The 23,942-nt window shown below is 39.9% G+C and overlaps 1 protein-coding gene across 6 annotated transcripts in view; it reads left to right on the plus strand.

Moving 5' to 3' along the window:
- Positions 1 to 23,942, plus strand: part of ORC3 (origin recognition complex subunit 3) — a 61,405-nt gene extending 37,463 nt beyond the window's left edge. For 2 of the 6 annotated variants that reach the window (XM_059083128.2, XM_067011444.1), the window contains exons 14-20: positions 9,874 to 10,007; positions 13,475 to 13,551; positions 14,452 to 14,552; positions 18,685 to 18,826; positions 20,433 to 20,549; positions 22,929 to 23,008; positions 23,498 to 23,942. In XM_059083128.2, the coding sequence (XP_058939111.1) occupies positions 9,874 to 10,007; positions 13,475 to 13,551; positions 14,452 to 14,552; positions 18,685 to 18,826; positions 20,433 to 20,549; positions 22,929 to 23,008; positions 23,498 to 23,603 (757 nt within the window). In that variant the 3' untranslated portion in view covers positions 23,604 to 23,942. Of the gene's footprint in view, positions 1 to 9,873; positions 10,008 to 13,471; positions 13,552 to 14,451; positions 14,553 to 18,684; positions 18,827 to 20,432; positions 20,550 to 22,928; positions 23,009 to 23,490 lie in introns of all 6 variants that reach the window. The other 4 variants (XM_059083127.2, XM_067011443.1, XM_067011445.1 and 1 more) reach the window with 3 other exon arrangements.

Here is a 23,942-nt window from a genome sequence, read left to right on the forward strand (position 1 = left end):
ATGTAAATTGGTGCAGCCACTATGGAAGACAGTGTGGAGGTTCCTCAAAAAATTAAAAATAGAGCTACTTTATCACCCAGCAATCCCACTTCTGGGTATTTATCAGAAGGAAACAAAAGCACTTACTCAAAAGGATATCTGTACCCCTATGTGGTGATCATTTCACAAAATATACATATATTGAATTGTATTGTATGCCAGTAACTAATGTGTTATATGTCAATTATATCTCAATTAAGAAATATTTGCAAGGAACTTGTAATAATGTTGAAAAATGTCAAGTATTCATGAGTGGAAAAAGACGTATAGAATTTTATATCAGTTATTTTAAAATGTAGGCAGGGCTTCCCTGGTGGCGCAGCGGTTGAGAGTCCGCCTGCCGATGCAGGGGACGCGGGTTTGTGCCCCGGTCCGGGAAGATCCCACGTGCCGCGGAGCAGCTGGACCCATGAGCCATGGCCGCCGAGCCTGTGCGTCCGGAGCCTGTGCTCCGCCACGGGAGAGGCCACAGCAGTGAGAGGCCCGTGTACTGCAAAAAAATTAAAAAAATAAAAAATAAAATGTAGGCAGCAGACACTGATGTGTGGAGAGCATGCATTTTTTTTAACTTTTTTTTTTTTTTTTTTGGCTGCGTCAGGTCTTCATTGTGGCACGTGGGGATCTTTCTTGCGGCACGCGGGCTTCTCTCTAGTTGTGGTGTGCGGCTTTTCTCTCTCTAGTTGTGGTGCACAGGTTCCAGGGTACTTGGGCTCTGTAGTTGTGGCATGTGGGTTCCAGAGCGTGTGTGCCTTATAGTTTGCCTCACGCAGGCTCTCCAGTTGAGGCATGTGGGCTCAGTAGTTGTGGCACGTGGGCTCAGTTGCACCGTGGTATGAAGCATGCATTTATAATATGTCATAATCTGACATGAGTACAGTGGTTCTGCATGTCTTCCATAACCTTTCCTGTCTCAGTCAACTCTTGGAGCATGAAGACCACATTCTTTTACAGGATATGAGTTGGTTAATTTTCACTCAACTGCATGTCATTATATAAGGGTATATTTAAGTTAAAACACCATTTGGGAACAGAACGTGGTAAAAATTACGCTAACCGAGCGTTGAGCTGGGTGAGTGGCTTTTCCTGGTCAGGCATGAAAGACATGAAGAGGAAACATTGACCTTTTTTCTGTTGGAGAAAATTTCTAGACAGCCACCTAAAAATCCAACACTAGACAGAGAATTTTTAAAATTCGAAAAACCATGCTTCAGTAATAAGGTTTTATGGGTTGACATAAATCATAAAGTCCTCAACTTATAGGCCCATGAGAGCTCAGCTGGACTGAAGCACACTGCCCTCTGCCAGCAGTACCATTGGCGCTCCACAGCAGTGGTTCTTAGATTGGTGGTATGAAAAGTGTGCCCCTTTTCTTAGGAGAATTTACTGTGCCCCCAACCCCATCAACTGAAAAATCCCTCATCTAGAGTTATCCCATTGTTTTTCCCCAATAAGGAAACTAAAGCCAGAACCGTTGAGTGACTTTTCTGCAGTTGGCAGAGCTGGAATTTAAATCCGAATCTTCAAACAAAGTTCAGTCAGTTTTTCAGCCATATTCCAATTATTCGAGAGGTAGTATAAAAAGAAATTTATATGGGTTTGTGGCCAGTAGTGCATGATGAGAGCATGCCCAAAATTTTAAAATGAGCCAGAAGAGCAAGCTTCTGTGGCCTCAGAGCCCCTCCCGTCTTGGCACTAGTCATCTTGGCACAGTGTGCAGGCATGTACATGAAAGGAGCCACAGTGTCTAGTCTGCTTATCCCAAGTGCAACCTTATGAGCTTGCCATAGAAACACATTTGTAAATTGAAGTTGAGTGATAGCTGAGGGAATTTACTTTAGGCTGAAAGAGATTATTCTAATTTCTGAATAAGGCTTTTGAGTTAAACAGTAATATATTAGCAGGTCAGCTCAGCTTTCATTGAGTTAAAAAAACATGACCCAAGTAATAATATTAACATTTGATCACTTTAGCTTAGTTCAAAGAGGCTAGAGATTTAGAGTAGAAATAATGCATTGTTTCCTGACTTTGCAGATCAAATTTTGATGATATTTAAAGATCTTGTTATGAAAAATGACACAGCTCCACAGTATATGAGGTACTTCCTAAATAGCAATAATCTAACTTTTGATGATCAAGATTTATCCATGCGGAAGCTATATGAGACTGCACCACTAAAATATGATTTCTTTCAGAACAGGGATTGGTAATCCTGAATTTGCATCATATCAGGCCCTTGACAATTTTCTGTGTGCTGATGGTAAAATCAAACAGCTGAATTGTTGAAGCTCATTTTAAAGCAGAAGATGCTGAGTGGCACTGTTTTTGGAGTAATGGTTATCAGACTTTAGTGTACATAAGAATCAGTCGAGGTATTAAACGTGTAGATTTCTACCCTCCCCGCAAAGATTCTGATTTGACTGCTGGGCACTTGGGTGTGGTGGTCAGCAGGAATCTGCATTTAAGAAGCACTTCACCACATTTGTTTGACAGGTGGTCCAGGGACCACACTTTGAGAAACGCTGTTCTAGACAATAAAGGGGAATAAAAGAGGGGTACAAAAAATTGAGGGAAAAAAATGAAGCCATCAAAGAAAAAGAAGCTGGATGGCTTTAGGCAGTTGATCTCAAGTTAGTTCCAAAACTAGACTAAGGTATTCCACTGCTAATAGTGAGCAATGGTTTTTAATCTCAATAAACAGAAACAAGATCTGCATTTGTATTTTGTTTTTCTTTATTAAAAATGTAGTGCGTACTGCCACTTTTCTGCTAGTAAAATGAACAGGTAGCTGAGAAATATTAATTTTAAAAAATCAGAAATTGCTGATCAAACTGAGTTTGACAACTTTATTTCTTCTGAACTCAGGGTTGTAGTTTTGTAGTACATCAGTAAAACAGGTATGTATTTTATGTTGCTAAAGTTGTCTCTAGCCATATCGTAGAGTTAACTTGATTCATTTTGACGTACTAAAAAGAGCATGGTGTTCCACAAAGGTCCCCGTGACTTCCAGGTGCTCCCCTACATGAGCCAATTTGAAAATAGAGAAATTATTCTTCACATTAGGTCATGAAATTCTTTTTCAGTGCATGGCCACTGCCTTGTTCATCCATTAAAAAAATGGTTTTTTAATACTTGATACCTGGAGTCACTGACTGATGACAAAGATGACACAGTGTGGGTCCTTACCCACACTGAATTTTGGCCACGTGGGAGATTAAGGTGAATAAGTAGACAGGCAGGTAGAATACAGAGTAATAAGTGCTGTGCTGGGTGAGTTCTAGGGCACTAAGGAACTAATAGACTGGATGGACAGTTAACCTCTGTTTGGGGGGTCAAGCAGTTTCTTGGAGGAAGTGGCGTCTAATATGAAATATCAAGGTTAAAAGGAATTATGCATATTTTTTGTTTCTATTTCACTTGTTAGGATCATATGTGATTACTTTGTTGTGTTGTCTTGGAAGAAGACAGTCTCTGTGAATGTTTTTTTTTGTAAGCCTTTTTGTTTTGCTTCCTCCAAGTCTTTGTTGATATATTTGCAGGTTTGAGTCTTTGAATATTTTTTGAAGCTGTTTTATACTGGTAGTATCTGTTTAGAACTTGAGAACTCATTATTCGGAAGATCTTTGCATTAGCCATGGATTGGCCAGTTTCTCCTTCTAGCCTGTTCTCAATCAGGCTTTATATAATCAGTGCTTAACCAGAAATGGTTGCCTTTCTGCATGATGGAGCAGAACACTCATTGCCCTGCAGGATGATTGCTTTTAAATGGTTGCTAAATGATTCTCTTTCTGTCTTAGTTAAGGAAACTTTTTTAAAAAAATAACAACCTATAAAGCTTTCAACACATGAAGTCTCACAGTCTGTTTTGAACCATTTACGCAAAAGTGATATAATCACTTAATCAAGTTGGTTAAAGATAAATAGCTTTTTCAGCATTAATGAGATGTGTCTTAGATGCGTTTGTTTTTCTTTTCTCTTTAAAGTAGTCCAGCGTGCTGGCTTTCAAACTTTTAGTCTTTGGTACAGTTTGTTCTCTGTATCTGCAGGTTCCACATCCATAGATTCAACCAACCACAGATTGAAAATATTAAAAAAAAAAAAAAAAATTCCAAGAAGTTCTAAAATGCAGGAAAAAAGTATGTGAATTTGCTATGCACTGGCAACTATTTACATAGTATTTGCAATTATGTGCATAGCATTTACACTGTATTAGATATTATAAGTAATCTAGAGATGATTTAAAGTATCTGGGAGGATATGCGTAGGTTATGTGTAAATATTGTGCCATTTAATATAAGGGACTTGAGCATCCTCGGATATTTGTATCTTCAGGGGTCCTGGAACCGATCCCGCATAGATACCAAGGGACAACTGTATTTACTTTTCAATTTTATTCTATTTCTTTTAAAGTAAATGCTAGATGGAATCCACCAAAATTTGAAAGCATTGTTAACACTATCTCCACTTTCTCTCCTCTCCTCTCTTTAGCTGATTTGGTTTTTCCACTCTAGCAATATACTTGGATCAAGGTCACCGGCGACCCTCATGTTGATAAATGCTTCTAATGATCAATTCTGTCTTCATTTGCATTAACCTGTTATCAGCATCTAACACAGTTCATCACTGCTTCCTTAATGACTTCTAGGGCCTAGATTCTCTTGGTTTTCCCCTTACCTCAGTGCATGCTCCTCCCCCTCAGTCTTCTTTGGTAATTTCTCTTCTCCCTGACATCTGAACATTACAGTGCCCCAGGGCTTAATCAAGAGCCCACACTTTTCTCCTGAGTGCCAGACTCTTAAGTCCATCTACCTGTTTACACCTCCACTTGGATGTCTGATATACAGCTCATAGTTAACATGTTCAGAATTGAATGCCTGATCTTCCCCTGAAACCTAGAATCTTCCTGCAGTCTCCCTATCCTTCCAATTGTTCAAAGCCAAAAACTTGGGTTCTGCCTTCAAATTATTTCAAGAACCAAACCTCTTCTTGCCACCTTCCCTCACTGGTACCACTATTGTCCAAGGCACTGTCACCTCTCATCTGGATTATTGCCATCACCTCCTAACTGGCTTCCTTTCTTCCATGTATGCTCCCTTACAGTTTTTTCTCAAAATAGCAGTCAAAATAATCCTATTAAAATATGTCTGATAATGTCACTCCTTTGCTCAAAACTCCCGTTTTCACTCAGGGTAAAACCACCATCTGTACAATGACCATACATGATCTAGCCCTTCATTCCCTCTCTCTGATTTCATTGCCTGCCACTCGGTCTCGACTTCCACTTATGTAACCTCAGCCTCCTTGCTTTTTTGAACAGGCCAGACATATACCCACCGTAGGGCCTCTGCATGCATTGTTTTCTCTCAGGAAATCTCTTCTCCTACGTTCTTGTATGGCTCTCTTACCTCCTTCACATGTTTGATCAAATGTCATCTTCTCAATGAGGCCTAATAACTATTTTAAAATTGAAACCTACCTGCCCTCAAACCCTCCCCCCAACTCTGCTCAATATTTTTCCATAATACCAATTTTTAACATATATATAGTAATACGAGATAGTGTTTGTTATCTCTGTACCACCCCCCAGCCCAGCTAGAATGTCAGTTTCATGAGGACAGGGTTTTTTGATTCACTGAGGTGTATCTTAAATGCCCAGAACTGTGCCTGCTATTAGTAAGTATTCAGTAAGTGTTTATTGAATGAATGAATGAATGGTTTCTTGACTAATAATGGTTGAAACCCATTTTGAAAACCCAGTTTGAAAAATGCTGGTCTGGTGGCTAGATTCACTCCTAATTTTCTTCTTTTTTTTTTTGGCTGCGTTGGGTCTTCGTTGCTGCACTCGGGCTTTCTCTAGTTGCAGTGAGCGGGGGCTACTCTTCCTTGGGTGCGCGGGCTTCTCATTGCGGTGACTTCTCTTGTTGCGGAGCACGGGCTCTAGGCATGTGGGCTCCACCAGTTGTGGCACGCGGGCTCAGTAGTTGCGGCTTGCGGTCTCTAGAGTGCAGGCTCAGTAGTTATGGCGCACGGGCTTTTTTGCTCCGCAGCATGTGGCATCTTCCCAGACCAGGGCTCGAACCCGTGTCCCCTGCATTGGCAGGTGGATTCTTAACCACTGTGCCATCAGGAAAGTCCCTCAATCCTTAATTTTCTATTTGGGCTGCTATATGTAACAAACTTTGGGGGGATAAAATTAAATTTTATTTTTTAGTCATTTTTAGTTAATTTTGTTCAATTAGGTGTGGTTTGTCCAAAGTGCTTGCTGGAGTCACTCTAACAGTAATCTAAATGAAAACATAAGAGTACTTTTCTGACATTACCCCTTGTGTTATATAACTTTGAAAGCCGGCAGTTTGTACTTTCAGATTTTTTTTTTTCAGGCACAAACATATATTAAATCATACTATACAGTGTTCCACAATTTGCATTATTTTTGTTTTTTGGATTTGTCTGATTGGTTTTTGTCATGGTAGTTATTTGTTTTGCTCCTAATATTCTACCATGGACATTGTGTCTTGAGATGCACTATAAGATCATTGGTAAGAGCACGGATGCCCAGCCAGACTGGGTTCAAATCCCAGCTTTGCCAACCAGACTCTGGGCAAGTTACTTGAGTCTTCTGTGCCTCTGTTTTCTCATCTCATACAGTGTTGTGGAGATCAAATGACGCCTGGTATATATACACCTGTGGGTAGAAATATTAGCTGTCATGACCACTTGCATTACTTCATTATTTATCCCCACTATGTAGTATCCCTTGTTTTGAAAGTGTAACACTTTATTTAATAGTCCCTTGTTTGATATATGTTTAGGTTGTTTCTAATTCTCTGTTGTTACAAACAGTAGTCACTGAGGGTGAGTTTGTGTTTGCATGTTAGTATATTTATTTCCACAAAATAAATACATAGACTTTCTGAGTCTAAAATATAAACACTGTTGTACACTTGCACCAACAATGTATCAGTATTTATTTCCCTTGCTGATGCTGGACATTACCAGACTTAAATAGTTTTGTTTTTTTCTTCTAGTAGTTCATGATTGATGGACTGGTTCTTTCCCCTCCCCGACATTTTTATTCTTTCTGAAATATATTGAGGTAATGATCTGGTTTTTTTAAACTAGTTATTTCCAATACTCCCCATCTCTTCCCCACTGATTTGAAGTGGTACCTTTGTGTCATGTACCAAATTCTCATATATACCTTGATCTCTTTCTAGGCTCTTATTTCCTTCTATCGTCCTGTCTATTCCTATACAAAGTACCATCTGATTGATCACTGTAGCGTATACCTTTTGATACATTAATAGCCCCACTCACTACATACACTCAAGTATATACACTTTGTTCCTCTGTTTTAGGAACAATTATTTTTCCAGATTAATTTCAGAGTGATTTTTTTCTTTTGGCTTTTAAAAAATGCCCACTGGAATTTTGTTTCAAAAAGTGTTAAATTTTGGATTAATTTGGAGTGAATTTATATCTTTACAGTATTGAGAGTTAGAACTTAAAATGTCTATTCAGGGCTTTCATTTTTTTGCTCTTACACGTTTGTCATAATATTCTATAGTTTTTGTTGCCATTTTGAACATGCTCTTTTTTCCATAGTTTAATGTTAAGATATTGATTACATGTAAATGTAAGGTATTGACATGCGTGTACATATACACACACATATGTATTTGCCTTATATGCACCCACCCGTTTTACACTCTTTAATACTTATGTAGTTTTCTTAGACTTTCCAACCTTACCGTTGTATCCTGTGCAAAATATAAATTTCATCTTCCTTTCTGATGTTTGTACCACTTGCTTGTTTTTTCTTATTTCTTAGAATAGATTCTAGAATGATGCTGAATAATAGTGATGATAGCAGGCATCTTTGTTAGTTCTTTGTGTAAATATATATAATTTAATTGAAACATTTCAATTAATGACTTTATTGGGTTGTTCACATTATTTGCTCTAATCAGCCTTACTTCAAGTCTTGTTTTGCATTAAACCTGAGAGTACTTGGGAACGAATAACGTCGTTTGTTACTCTGGAAACAATAAGAACATAGTCTTTGGCTAAGAATAAAAAGAGTAAAAACTGTCTGAATCCCTGGAGGTTTATGCCTGAGATGAAAGAGCTACGCCTTCCAAGCAAATGGCACAATAAAAATTATGACTAGTAAAGTTAGATTTCAAAATTATATGACATAATGCCATTTTTTATTGCATCCCGAAAATGAATAATAGGCTGGGCTTTGCCCTCCTCAATATTCAATTCTGTAAGCTGCAAAGAGATGTGAGGTGAGGCTGCCTGTGGCCTGGGGAGCTAGTCCTCAGGGCGCTGCTCTTGCGGGTTACACCTCCTCTAGCGCGTCCTCAGCCTCTGCCCTTACAGCAAGCCAGTGCCCGGGATTCCTTGGAGCCTGGAAATGCTGATCTAGTCTGAGTAGGGCGAAAGTTCGGGTATGACAGATTGTTCAACCGTATCTGACTTTGAGTTAACTCTCTTCTCTTAATAGTGTGACTCCATCTGGGCAGTAGAAAACCAGAAATTTAAGATAATCTCAAATGTAATCAAGAATTAAATGTGTTGGCTTGGTTGTCTTTGACCTGTTTGTTAGCTGCCTTTCATTCACAGATAAAGATTACACTTTGGATAATTATTTCATTGTTGTAGAAAGAGGAAGAGAAGATTTTATATATTCTTAAAACTAGGGGACAGTTTACATTTTGTCCACCACTGCCAATTTCTATATTTATTGGTTGTATGACTGTTTTCTTCGTTTGTTTTTGTTCTGGGTTTTTGTTTTTGGGTTTGGGTTTAAATTTTAGTTGAAGTAACCAACTTAATTTTGAGGTAATCATAGTCTACTTAGCTTCTTTTTTTTCCTCTTACCTAGTAATAATAGTATTTTCCCCAAATTTTTTACTATGAAAAATGTAAAACATAAGATAGTTTTCTTACAGAATGACCCATATTCTGGGTCTGGCTGATTGTTTTCTTTCATGATTAATGTAAGAACTTTTAATCATTGTACTTGCATCTGTTACTGAATATGATCTTAGGGGAGAGATCCTATAAGTAATGACCCTGAAAACAGGATCTTAATTTTAGAATATCTGTGTTCATTTTCCATGTCTAACAAAGATTTCCTCTATGGCCTTGAAGGAATTATGCAATCATTCTACCTATAGAACAAGCAGGATTGCCTATTACTTTTAAAGTTCAGTGGATTTACTGATTGGTGTTAACAAAGCCCATAGAAGATATAAAACCGAGCTAAAATAATAAAGAAATCACTGATAATACTTTTTTGGTCATTTCAAACAAGGTTTCATTTAGCATGAGGGTTACATTCTCAGCAGAGGTTTCTTGTCTCTTATTTACGTTTAGATCTGAAGGAAAGGGAAACTAACCTTAAATGCCTGGTGTGTGGTAAGCACTGTGCTAGAGTCTTTATTCAAATGCATCTTCTTATTGAATTCTTAAGCTTCCACCTGCCTTGTGAAGTAGGTGAGTTCCTGTTTCCATTTTAGGGGCAAGGAAGCCAAAGATCAAAGATGTTCAGTCAAGTGTTCTATATTACAAACATAGTAAGTGCCAGAACCAGGCCATGAACCCAGATTGTAAACTTTCCAAGTTGAGCTTTATCATGAGAACTCTTCTGAATGCTTCTGAATGTCAACGTACATTGAGGAAAGTCTCCCCCCAAAAAAGTTGGTAGCCACCAATGAAGCATTTTACACCATCTTCTTCTGACCAGAAACATTTAAAATGTAGACAGTGTTTTTTAAGTACATGAATTTTCCAGTTATATTACATCTCCTGTCACTGATTCTGTTCTAGGATGTTGGCAAAGGATGAACTGATGGCCATGCTTCAGAAATGTTTCAAGGTTTTTAAGTACTCTTCTGAAAAGCAGCTTGGCAACACAGCAAAGAGAATGGAGGAGTTCCTGGCCCAGTTTCAGAGCCTCGATGGTGAGAATATAATATCTGGCCAATTCTACTGGCTATGACCGTCACTTAACTATAAAATAACATGGAAAAACCCCACGTTCTGATGTGTTGAGAGAGGAAGAGGTAACGTCGTTTGTGATCAGTCAGTATACCAAGCCTCAGAATAGCACAACGTGACAACCACAACTAAGCCAAATGGTTCTCTTCCAGATTTGGTTTAAACAATGAAAACTATCACATGGGCAGGAAAAAAATTTCTTTCTCCAGATGGACAGTTTTGAGGACTTACCTTAGGGGAGAAAACAGAAAGGGCAGCAAAAAGAAGTCAAAAAGATTGGAGAGAGTAGCAGGGCACCATAATTAAGGACTCCTTTTAGATGTTTTTCTTAAGCATTTCATCAAGTTCTTTATAGATTTCAAAAACACTGCATAAATTATTTGTAAGCCTGAAAATTAATAGCTGTGAACTGCTTTCACAGCAGCGAGGCTCATTGGTATGCTGATTACCAAAATACGCATGAGGTTTGCTTTAATCAGGTTTACAAAGCTTGACTCTTTTCAGTCCTCAATGAACTGTGGCAGTCTGGCATTCCTCAGTGTTGGAGGGCACAGGCTCCTTTACCTTGCGTGACCTGCACAGGAGCGCTGGGATGCCTGCTTGCATGCAGGTAGCCTGTGCAGCGTGCTGATGCTCCAGGACTTCTTTGTTCTGAGGGGGCTCCGTGGATTGATACTTATGTTTAACTTTTCATGGGCTCTTCCCTTGCTCTGTTTCTAGCACCAAAGTATAGTACTCTTTCAGTAAAACAAGCAAAATGACTGTGCACTCCTTATTTTTCCCCTATTTAGGGAAATTTTTAGTGGGGTCTGGGGAAAAGAGGCAACTTGGTGTATAAGCACACGGATCGAACCATGGCATGATGAAAACATTGCCCTTGGAATGTCCCTATCAGTCCTTTCTGTGTTTGGCAAGTATCCCTTTGTCTTTAAATCCTTTAGATTTAGGAAACTTCTTTTGCTGAATCCCTCCCTCTCTCTCTCCATAGCTGCAGCGCTAGGCCCCATGAGTGCCGAGCCAGTGCAAGCAGTGCAAGGTGAAAGAGCCAGCCTGCTTGACTGGAGGGGCAGGAGCAGGAGGAAGCGCCACCGCGTGGTACTGGGGCCCCTCCAGATCATGCACAGGCTCTGTGTGTGTGTGTGCGTGTGTGTGTGTGTGTGTGCGCGCGCGCGCGCGCGGTACACGGGCCTCTCACTGCTGTGGCCTCTCCTGTTGCGGGGCACAGGTTCCGGACGCGCAGGCTCAGCGGCCATGGCTCACGGGCCCAGCCTCTCCGTGGCACGTGGGATCTTCCCAGACCGGGGCACGAACCCGTGTCCCCTGCATCGCCCGGCGGACTCTCAACCACTGCGCCACCAGGGAAGCCCTCTCAGGCATTATTGCTCTGCAGTGCATTTGCAGGACAAGTGAGCTGAGCCATTTCAAATCATAAACATTTTAAAGGGCTAGAAATTGGTATCATAGAGATTATTGAGTCCAGCTGCAACAGAAGCTAAAGCCCAGGAAGAGGAAGGAGCTTGCTTGAGATCTCATAGCTAGCTAGCTAGGGTAGTACCTAGCCTGGAGCCCACCTCTTTCTTAATCACCAGCTCATTGTTTTTTTTCTCACCGATTTACAGTCGCCACCTAATTAAGGTCACTGGGACAGTGAGGGGCCGCCCTTAAGGATATAAACAGGGTAAAAGACTTAGAAGAATATAAGATAAATTAGGTAAATTTCAATCTTTTACAAAATCGGACTCAGGGATTTTTGTAAAATGAAACTGCAGATATTATAATAATTTTAATTAGAGTTCATGTGTAACATAAGCTAGTGAAAAAATCCTGTGATGTGCTAATATTAAATAAAGGAACACAGCTTTTAGAAATGGGAAGGTTAGGGCTTCCCTGGTGGCGCAGTGGTTGAGAATCCGCCTGCCGATGCAGGAGACACGGGTTCGTGCCCTGGTCCGGGAAGATCCCACATGCCGCGGAGCAACTAAGCCCGTGAGCCATGGCCGCTAGGCCTGCGTGTCCGGAGCCTGTGCTCCGCAACGGGAGAAGCCACAACAGTGAGAGGCCCGCATACCGCAAAAAATAAATAAATAAATAAATAAATAAATAAATAAAAGAAATGGAAGGTTGGTAATTAAGATGATTAACAGTCTGAAGAATAAGGAATTTGGTAAGTTGAAGCAAAACCAGTGTCTTGAATGACTGTACTCTTCTATTTTCAAAAGTAACACATTATTAATAATAAAGTGAAATTAACCCCACCCTCCCATATTGGACAAGCATACAGTTTGACTGTATGCTATCTCTAGTTCCCTGACAGTTATTACACATTACAGTTTAGGTTTAAAATTACATTTGGAGGGTTAAGTAGGTCAGAGTGTTATATCAGATTTATTTTTAAGGCTCTGCTACATGTTAATGAAATGGGACAGAGAATTTATTAGATATTTTAACCTTAAATCATGTCTTTCTTGAACCAAGATTTATCAATAGCAAAAAAGAAATTTATTCTTTGAGAACAAGGCAGATTCTCCGGCTGCATCTTCCTGTTTTAGGTTTGGCCCAGTAAACCATGTGACTGTGAGGTTCCTAAAACCTGCCCTGCACCAGGAAGAGGCTGTTAGAACCTCATGTTCTCTGGAAACACAGCTACACGTTTTACCAGATATGGTTTTCTGTTTCCTTTGCTAAAGAACCATGATGCAGTTTGCATTTCAGTAGATTATTTCAAAACTTTTATGCACTACCCACTTCAGACTTAAATAGCATGGCAGATCTAGTGAATGGGAAGATCCAGGCCAGGTTTGCCAGGGTGCAGGTTTGTATTGTTTAAATCATCATGGCAGAATCAAAGGACCATAATTTAGATTTTTTTTTTTTTTTTTTTTTTTTTTTTGCGGAACACGGGCCTCTCACTGTTGTGGCCCGTCCCGTTGCGGAGCACAGGCTCCGGACACGTAGGCTCAGCGGCCATGGCTCACGGGCCCAGCCGCTCCGCGGCATGTGGGATCCTCCCGGACCGGGGCACAAACCCGTGTCCCCTGCATCGGCAGGCGGACTCAACCACTGCGCCACCAGGGAAGCCCTGTTTGTTTTTTAAAAGCTATTTATTACAGCACAAAGATTTGGAGACTTTTTTTTTCCTGTTGGTTTGAGGGGATTTGTTTGTATTTTGTTTTGTTCTCACTGTTGGTCACGTTTTTAAAATTCAGTAGCTGGTTTCTTTGAAGACCTCTCTGCAGCATAACTTATGTAATATTTATTGACCTTCAGCTTCTAGAAGAAATCATATATGTGATGGAACCTTGATCCCCTGCCACAGTAAAAAAAAAAAAAAAAATGGATGAAACTTTATTTCCCTTGGAGTAGTAGAAATGTTTGTTCTCTTAAATGGATTTACCCAAGCTGCTGTATGTTGGTTTTGTATTAAAAGCAGAAGCCAAAGAAGAAGAAGATACTTCTGAGTCACAGTCAAAGGGACTTCAGAAGACAGACCTCTATCATCTTCAGAAGGTCAGATCTCTTTCTTATCCTTCCAGCCACATCCCCTGATGCTCCCGTGTGCTCTAGATTAGCTCTGCCTGGAGGTTTTTGTTTTCATTTTTAAACCACAACTAGGAACAAAGCAGACTTTGTAACTAACTTATAAATTGAACATCCTGTCTATCCCACTGCTATCCTCATTCTCCATGTAGAAGTCGGTGGAAACTGTTCTGATAGCCTCAGAGAATTAACTAGTAATAAGGGAACCTGGTTGCAAAAAGGAATCTGATTATTTATCTGATGTATTTGTTTTTCAGTTTGATCAAATTGAGAGGTTGAGAAGAGACTCTTTAGTTTTAGATACTTTTCTTGATTTTTTTAAAGAAATGCATATTGAGTATAGAGCAGAAATTGAGCCACAGTGTGTCTAGTATAGCATTTTTCAGATAGTTCTAACTTTAGGATCTTGGTTGTCAAAGTAAAGAACCTTCTGTGAACCATGATACCAAGTTATGATAAACGTAGAATAAAATATCAATCTAAGCAGAACAAAGCGTGTGGAATCTATTCTGTTAGCATGGCAAAGAGCAAGGGTTTTCTCTTCTTCTTGGAAGTCCTTTTCTCAAATGCATTAAGGGGTTGTGGCTCGTGAGCACACTGCCCTATAACTTAGTAACGACGTAAGCTGCCCTTCTCCTCTTTCCCTGAGAAGTCACTTTGATATTTTTTGAAGCAAAATACCTAGGAGGAGAGATTCTTCCCAGTCCTGAAAGATAAAAGATAAACGCAACCCCTTTTGATCTGGTTCTTTTTCTGTACATTCTGTCGTATGGAAAGGGCATCCGCTGCCTGTGCCTGAGCAACAGAGCTGCCCTCTGAGGGGCTTTCTGTCTCAGAATCACCGGCAAAGGTATGTTCTTTCATCCATAGTCCTTACTGGAAATGAAGGAGTTGAGAAGAACAAGCAAGAGGCAGACCAAGTTTGAAGCCCTCAGAGAACGACTTGTGAGCTTCATCGACAGTCTGGTGAGGTGAGTCTGTTGTTGCTCTTCAGAGCTAAAAACCAGGCTATTTGCCCACATAACACTGGTGTGATAGCTGTCCTCAGCCAGTCCGGGACACTTCTGGACTGGCTTTTTGCTCCTCGAGGCCCTCCGCCCAGCGCAGACTTGTAAGTTTTATTCCTTTCCCATCCTTATGAAGGTGGCTCAGCAGATGGCTTAGTTCATTCTTTTACTGCCAGTTCAAGAACACAGGTTTAAATTTGATCTAGTTCATTAGGCCTGGGTGGGGGTGGGGATGGAAACAGAACAGGAAACAGAAAAGTGAGTGTTTTCCCCTTAGTAGCAGAGTGTTTGCATTACACCTAATCCTTGCTCTGTCTTTGCTCAGAGTAAGCTGGATCTGGGCCAGACCCAGAAAAGAGCCCAGCCCAGCTGTGATACCCTATTTTATCCTGAGTAAAGGGTTTCTCATTCTGAGGGTACCAGGGTAACTCTGGATCCTGCCAGCACAGGCGCACGGTGAGCACGGCACTCAGAGTCAGTTTAGAAGCCCACCAGTCCTACCTGTATGTTAAGGTGATTCCTTTTTTGGGAAACCCAGATCATTCTGATATTTGGATTTCCCAAAAGCCAGCTGTGTGTAGCTCTGTAAAATCACACACCTAACCTGCAGGTGGGACATGCCATATAGGAAAAAAATGAGAGGTCTGAAAAATAAAATGATTTAACAGTTAAATAGGGAAAAAACTGTTCTTTGTCATTGCTTATTCTGTTTTTTAATGGCAGTTCAAACTCAGCAGCAGGCTAGGCACTGACTAGAATCAAGTACTAAAAAAAAAAAGCAGCTCAGTTATTGAAGACAGAGTGGGGTTTTTTTGATAAATTGCCTGTCCTTCTTGAAAGTGAAGAGTTCCATTTTCCAGGACAGTTTTGGGGCAGAGTCATTGTTCCTGGTCACTGGGGAGAAATTACTAATGTCAGGACAGAGGTCGAAACAATCAACCAAGTATGACAAAAGGAAGGTTAAAGTGAGAGAAATGGGTCACATAAAAGTGACACAGTGCAATTCTAAAGTGACCTACTGGCTAGAAATGACCTTGGAGAACTCATGGAATTAACCTTGTAGTTTCTAGCCGCAAGTTCCCGGTGTTTCCCTTTTACCAAGTTGTGACCATCGTAGTTGCTAAAAATGATTTTACAGTATAATTTGGCATAATTTATAGGTCAAATGTCATGTTACTTTCTGCATTCCCACAAATCCCAAATTGTAGGCTTTGAAACCAACCAACCATTCCCCTTTTATGATCTTTGACCTAATATGCCTGACTTTTCACCTTCCTGAGCAGTTACTGAAATAAAGCTGGGCATGATTGAAATGTGTTGTATTGTGAAATCACAAAAGTTGCCATACCAGGATTTACGATCTTTACCAAGCTTGAGTATCCCAGCAGGGAAGAGATGAGGGCTGTAGCACGTTAGAGCTGAATGGGGCTTGACGAGTCACGTGGCAGCTAAAGCCCAGAGAGAGGCTGTGACCTTTGGAAAGCCACAGTTAGTTCCAGTCTGCTGACATCTTTCAGAAGACCCGCTCTATTTCCCCACACTGTCCCCAAAGACCATACCACAGATGTTTGAACAGAGCTTGGAGTTCTGGAGAAAAGCGGTCCTTGAAAGATAACTATAAACAACAGACTCCAGGAAGTAGAGTTCCCCGTATACCATGAGCAGCTCTTGCTGAAACTACTGAGAAATGAGAATAAGTTGCCACTTTCTAAGTTACTGTTTTCGCCAAAATACAGGCTTCAGCCTTGTAGCCCTTGTGGATACTAAGTGGTCCTACCAGCTCCCCCCAGACCACCGTCTCTTGCTTGTGGACTCTGCTCTGAGTCTAAAATGAGCGTCATGCAGAGCTCCAGTGCCCGACTCACAGCTGATGTCCGTGCCAGATAAGAATTCTAGTATATGATGATGTTTTGTCAGTATTTTTCAACTAATACAGCCCAGTGGAAACAAAATACAGGCAAGTATTTAGACTCTGGAGGTTCTTTGAGGATATCTGAAAAGGCCTTTTGCCTTGAGAATTATCTGAATCTCTAAAAATTAAATAAAGATGTTAAAAAGGGAGAGGAGGACAAATAGACACATTTTTTTCTGAAATTGACTCTTATCTGGTTGCCTTGTTAGATTTCCAGTCCTTATTACAGAGCAAGGACTGCAACGTGATCTTTTAATGACCATTATGTATAATGATTGGGGAGAAAACAGCCTGAGGTTGGGATAGGAAAAGTTTATGGTCAGAAGTTACAAATGGGTAGCCAGCCATCCAGGGAGGCAGCTGGCATCACAGAAACCATTCCTGAGACTACAGCTAAATAGCTTAATCTCGAGTCAGATGTTAGCGGTACTTGAGGTATAGAATGCTGGTTCTTAGGGCCAAGTCAGAGTCATAATGCTCTTTGCACATGGGTTTTATTCCAATGACTCTGAAGAAGGAGCAGCATCTGGAAGCTAAATGAGCAGGGGGCCAGGAGCTCTTGAGACAGGCAGGACAGAGATGGTGGGGAGGGAGGGACGTGGTTCATACCCTCTCTGCGTCCGCTTCCTCAGAGCCAGACCACACGGGAGGAGCAGGTGTGGTGGGATTTTTCTAGGCCCTGGTATCCTCTCCAGGAGGGAAGAAAGCCCGGACACCAGGAAGAAGAGTAATTTCCCCAGTGGCTGTGCTGAGGGAGCTGCTTGGCTCTGCCTGCACCCGTGGGAAAGGGAGCTGATACAGATCTGTCATGTGACCAAAATACTTCAGGCCCAGGACTAACTAAGCCCCAGAAATCTTTATGAAGGCATGTGAGTTAACTGCTTTAATCAAGTTAGTGCCTTATTATTCTGTCTTTGGGTTATGGGTGCCAAAGCTTCTCCCTTCCAGTTTGCTACCTTCTAGGCCACCCAGGAACCATGTACTGTCACAGCTCATACCAGGTGATAGGTTCATTATATATTCAGATGAAATTTTTAATGGTTTATTTTTTAAGTTCAGATTTCATTAAAATTGGTTTATTATCTAGCTCATAAATACGACAGAAGAATCCCAAGTTACAGTGGTATTTTTTTAATAATTGAAATTTTACTGATAAATGATTTCCTTGTTTTATAATACTCTGAAGCTAAAATTTAACCTTTTCTGCCTATAAAGTAAGGAGGAAGTCTAACACATAAAAAACTTTACCTGTATTACTTCTGGGCTTCCCTGGTGGCGCAGTGGTTGGGAGTCCGCCTGCCGATGCAGGGGACACGGGTTCGTGCCCCGGTCCGGGAAGATCCCACGTGCCGCGGAGAGGCTGGGCCCGTGAGCCGTGGCCGCTGAGCCTGCACATCCGGAGCCTGTGCTCTGCAACAGGAGAGGCCACAGCAGTGAGAGGCCCGTGTACCACAAAAAAAACCACAGAGATTGGAAAACTTTACCTATATATTACTTCTATGAGAGATATCTCTGTGATCAAAAAAGAATTTCCTAAACTCTTAATTCCAGGTCTGAGGCCTGTGTTTAACACTGCCAGGAGTTAAATGTTTGCTATGATAAGGAATATGGATATCTCTGTTTCCTAAATAATTTAAGAAAGTACTCATTTATACTTTAAGAAATTCTACCTTAAAGATTTTGAGCAAAGTGGGAAGCAGACTCATAGCACAGGGAGATCAGCTTGGTGCTTTGTTTCCACCTAGAGGGGTGGGCTAGGGAGGGTGGGAGGGAGACATAAGAGGGAGGAGATATGGGGACATCAGTATACATACAGCTGACTCACTTTGTTATACAGCAGAAACTAACACACCATTGTAAAGCAATTATACTCCAATAAAGACGTTTTTAAAAAAAGATTTTGAGCAGAAATGTAATTTATATACATTTGTTCCTAGAAGTTTAAATCAGAACTAAAATATAGTTTATTGTACACCAGAGAGTCAGAGTTTTAAACAGTATTACACAGAGAGGTAGAATTCTGAGTGCAGCTGCACTGGATTTAATATTTGGTTGGTTTTGGCTATTGTTGATTTTGCTTTTTTGGTAAGTTGCTCAGCCCTCTGCAGAGGACTGACAAAAGTGGTTTATTGAAAACAGACCTGTGCTTATCTAAAAGCTGATACCTGACTTTGGTGGTTTCAGAGAATACCTCCTGCTTCCAGAGACACAGCCTCTGCATGAGGTGCTGTACTTCGGTGCTGCCCACACCCTTCGCCAGCACCTGAACGCTGCCCCGCGGATCGCCCTCCATACCGCGCTCAACAACCCATATTATTACCTCAAGGTAAGAAGCAGTCATTTCTCTGACAATTTAGTTCAGACTCCAGGCTTTGTGTATCACAAAAATATTGTAAATTTGCAGTTCTAATGAGCAGGGAACTGGCAGCTCAGGGTTGCACCTCTTTCAGATATTTTTTTTAATTCTTTAGATTTTTAGAGGGCTTTTTCTAAGCCAGTGAACTAACACTGCTAACTTTTGATCATGCGTAATTGTCTTCTCCTTTATGTGATAAGACCAGATCATAGGCACTAAGACTTGAGTATAATGCTACTACTCCTGAAAATAAAGGAAAGGTTTCTTACAGACATAACAGCAGATAATAGGTCAAACCATATATGGCCCAGTGAAATTACTTAAAAGAGCCAAATGATTGTTTCTGATGCAAAAAAAAAAAGGAATTTCATCTTGGATTTTAAACCAAAGAAAGATCTGCTCTGAGAGTATCTCCAGAGCCGAGTATAGAGGACAGCCAGGGATAAAACTCCAGACACATTTGCCAGTTCCAAGTTGTTCTTTAAACGGAGAGTTCAAGACAATTGAGAATTTTTAAAACTAACTTTCCTATGACCAGGTAAATGTGATCATTTTAAACAGCTCAGTAAGCTATATTTCAGTTATATACACACACATAAAGTAATTTCTTGATAATTTGCTAAGTTAATATTAAATTGTTAATTTGTTAATAAGTTATCAACTCAGTTAAACACCTAGAAATCTTGCAACAGGATACTTAAGAAGTGACTCCATAAAACCTATGAAGAGAGTTCCGATGTATTGGTTTCCTGTCCAGAATGACACACAAACATGCTAAGCCTTACAAGAGAATACTGGGTAGGAAGGTGTAAATCAGTGATTTTTCAGTAGTGGGATACTTGAATAATTTCACATTTAAGGCACAAAATATCAATTATTTTTATTATATAAACCACAGATTAAAACTCTTTACATAATCTGTCTTTTTGGCTAGTAGTAAGTCACAGAAGAGAACTGGTGCGATTTCAGCAGTTTTGGGAAGGACGTAATTCGCATGTGTATGTTTGAGAGAGATTTTGTTTCTTAATAAGAACCATCATTTTCACATAGGTTGAAAAAACACTGATGGTTTTGTAGAGGTTAGGATCTGCACTGTTGGCAATAGTCTTCTTTGAGAGATAACTTATATCCCTGGTAGTGGTGTGTCGGTATTTATTAATATAGTATAGTAATTGCTAGAATTCACATAATTACAAATGTTGAAAGTGGCATTTTATTGAAAATCCGCAAAATTCCATAAACTTTTATGGAAACCAGAAATGCATTAGAGTCTCAATAATGAATCATGTATGATTAAAGTGAAAAAAATTAATAATTGATGATGAAAATGAAGAATATGCTTATCTTCTGATCCTGGTTGTGTTCATCTAGTGATTAGGAGCTAGAGGGATTTTGACCAAGACCTCATCCTAAACAACCAGCTAACTATTGGAGAGTAGGTACAACTCACAAAATAAAGGAAACCAAAGGCTCTACTTATTGGCTTACTAAATTCAGGTTAGCAGGTTAACTAATGTCTGATTTTGTTCCTCATCATTTCTGAAAGGTAGTTATCTTAGTTTACTGTTATTTTTAGAATGAAGCACTGAGAAGTGAAGAAGGTTGTATTCCAAATGTCGCCCCAGACATCTGCGTAGCATATAAACTGCACCTGGAGTGCAGCAGGCTAATCAACCTTGTGGACTGGTCGGAGGTAGGTCAGGGGGAAAGACCCAGCCGTCTATGTGTCTAACCATCCATGACAACTTTCCTGGAATGTTTTTATACTTTTGGTACTTTGAAACTCATCTCTTATTTTTTCAGTGCCCTGTCTTTGGTTTGGAAAGCATTATAAATCACCTGGCAAGTTTCTCCAGAAAAGCACTAACTGCTCAACAGTCCCACACAAACCCCTGCACTCTGGTCCCACACCCTCAACCGAGCCAGTTCTGCATCCATGCCAGGTCAAAATAAGTACATTTTAGTATGTTTAGCAAAAGCTAAACAGTTTAGGTTAGTCCCGTTATTCCACAGAATAAAAAAGTACATTATTAACTAGCATTTCCCTTATTGCATAAAAGAAAAGAAAATATTGGAATAACTACACAAAAGTTAACTCTGGTAAAGGCCCTGTGTGACAAATGTCACCATTTAAAAATATGCATAATTGGCTGCTTCCAAGAAAAATAGGCATTTTCCTGGGAGATGGAGGTTGGAGTAGAGGATACAGGGCATCCTTTGCTTTCAACTTTGAATAGTTTTGCTTCCTGTTTTTCTCTGCACATTTCTTAAGTTCTCTGAAATACAAGATTATTCAGAGACCATTCCATTGTCTTTTAATTTTTTTTCTTATGCAGAGAGCTCAATACTTTATTGTTAATAGATCTTTATTGTAGTGTAATTGCTTCACAATACTGTGTTAGCTTCTGTTGTACAACAAAGTGAATCAGCCATATGCATACATATGTCCCCGTATCCCCTCCCTCTTGCGTCTCCCTCCCACCCTCGCTATCCCACCCCCTCTATCCCACCCCTCTAGGTGGTCACAAAGCACCGAGCTGATCTCCCTATGCTATGCAGCTGCTTCCCACTAGCTATCTATTTTACATTTGGTAGTGTATGTATGTCCATGCCACTGTCTCATTTCGTCACAGCTTACCCTTCCCCCTCCCCGTGTCCTCAAGTCCATTCTCTACATCTGCGTCTCTATTCCTGTTCTGCCCCTAGGTTCTTCAGAACCATTTTTTTTTTTTTTTAGATTCCATATAAATGCATTAGCATATGGTATTTGTTTTTCTCTTTCTGACTTACTTCACTCTGTATGACAGACTCTAGGTCCATCCACCTCACTACAAATAACTGAATTTCGTTTCTCTTTATAGCTGAGTAATATTCCATTGTATATATATGTGCCACATCTTCTTTATCCACTCATCTGTCAGTGAACACTTAGGTTGCTTCCATGTCCTGGCTATTGTAAATAGTGCTGCAATGAACATTGTGGTACGTGACTCTTTTTGAATTATGGTTTTCTCAGGGTATATGGCCAGTAGTGGGATTGCTGGGTCATACGGTAGTTCTATTTGTAGTTTTTTAAGGAACCTCCATACTGTTCTCCATAGTGGCTGTATCAATTTACATTCCCACCAACAGTGCAAGAGGGTTCCCTTTTCTCCACACCCTCTCCAGCATTTGTTGTTTGTAGACTTTTTGATGATGGCCATTCTGACTGGTGTGAGGTGATACCTCATTGTGGTTTTGATTTGCATTTCTCTAATGATTAGTGATGTTAAGCATCCTTTCATGTGCCTCTTGGCCATCCGTATGTCTTCTTTGGTGAAATGTCTATTTAAGTCTTCCACCTATTTTTTAATTGGATTGTTTGGTTTTTTTTTATATTGAGCTCCATGAGCTGTTTGTATATTTTGGAGATTAATACTTTGTCTGTTGTTTCATTTGCAAATATTTTCTCCCATTCTGAGTGTTGTCTTTTTGTCTCGTTTATGGTTTCCTTTGCTGTGCAAAAGCTTTTAAGTTTAATTAGGTCCCATTTGTTTATTTTTGTTTTTATTTCCGTTACTCTAGGAGGTGGGTCAAAAAAGACCTTGCTGTGGTTTATGTCAAAGAGTGTTTTTCCTATATTCTCCTCTAATAGTTTTATAGTGTCTGGTCTTGCATTTAGGTCTTTAATCCATTTGGAGTTTATTTTTGTGTATGGTGTTAGGGAGTGTTCTAATTTCATTCTTTTACATGTAGCTGTCCAGTTTTCCTAACACCACTTATTGAAGAGGCTGTCTTCAGCCTCTTATATGTTCTTGCCTCCTTTGTCGTAAATTAGGTGACCATAGGTGTGTGGGTTTACCTCTGGGCTTTCTATCCTGTACCATTGATCTCTATTTCTGGATTTGTGTACTTATTTATAGTGATCATAAATGTAGTTTTGAGACTATGAAATTTGGTATAATTTTTTAAAATGCGTCAACTACCAGCAGCAGCAGTGCTTGACCTGGCTTAAATACAGAGCCATCAAGTGCAATAAAAGATGTTTGGCAGTGGCAGAGATTTTTATCTTCTTTGTCCTCTCTCTCAAAAGGCCTTTGCAACAGTTGTGACAGCTGCTGAGAAAATGGATGCAAATTCTGTAACCTCAGAAGAAAGGAATGAAATTATCCAGTATCCTTTAAAATCAATTCTGCAGTGTCCAAGTAAGCATACAGAATAGTTTATAGTTTCTCCAGATTTACATTAGAGATTTAACCATACCATCCCAGAATAACTCATTTCTAAATACTTATTCTGAATTTAAAATGGCCCAAATCTAAACTATTTGGTCTAAAACTTACATAAAGATCATATTCCAAAATTCACCAAAAATGGTCATTATTGAATTCTCTATTTTTCTTAGGTTACTAATATACTTTAAGAAGTTGGCAGGGAAGCAATTTTCATACTCTGTGAAAAATGAGAACCAGACAAGTGTTACACACTTTTCCATTAGTGTCTTATTGACAGTAGAGTCTAATTACATTTAATGTTTTCCAGTAAGGGTTTTAGTTTAATTTAGTAGTATGTAATCAGTTTACTAAATAATGTTTTAACATTGAGATTTTAACCCCTTTTTGTCAGAAGTACATGGTGAATTTCCTTAGCTATAGCCTCCAGTGCTCGGTTTATTAGAGCTGTTTCTGAACTAGAACTTTTAGGATTTATAAAACCTACCAAACAGAAGACTGACCACGTGGCAAGGCTAACATGGGGAGGCTGCTAGAAAGCAAACGAGTGAAGCCAGAAAGATAGCATTTAGCTTAAGAGAAAAAGGAGACCAATCATATTTACACACCGGTAGAGGAAGATTGCTTGGGAAGAAGAAGAATGTGTAATCCCTGTGTGATGTTTAAAGAGAAAAGTAGACTGTTAATCCCTATCAGGAATGTGTCAAAGCACCTTTGGAGTACTTTAGAATCCAACAAGTAACATGCTAACATTGCAAGTAGAACCTCTCTCAGAGTATCACTGCAATTTTCATTCATTAAGAAATTATGAATAAATTGTTCTTGGACATACATAATGTATAAATGTAATAAATCCCTTTGTCTAGGAGTATCTA

This window comes from Kogia breviceps, chromosome 13, assembly GCF_026419965.1.
Source record: "Kogia breviceps isolate mKogBre1 chromosome 13, mKogBre1 haplotype 1, whole genome shotgun sequence".
Classification (NCBI taxonomy): domain Eukaryota; kingdom Metazoa; phylum Chordata; class Mammalia; order Artiodactyla; family Physeteridae; genus Kogia; species Kogia breviceps.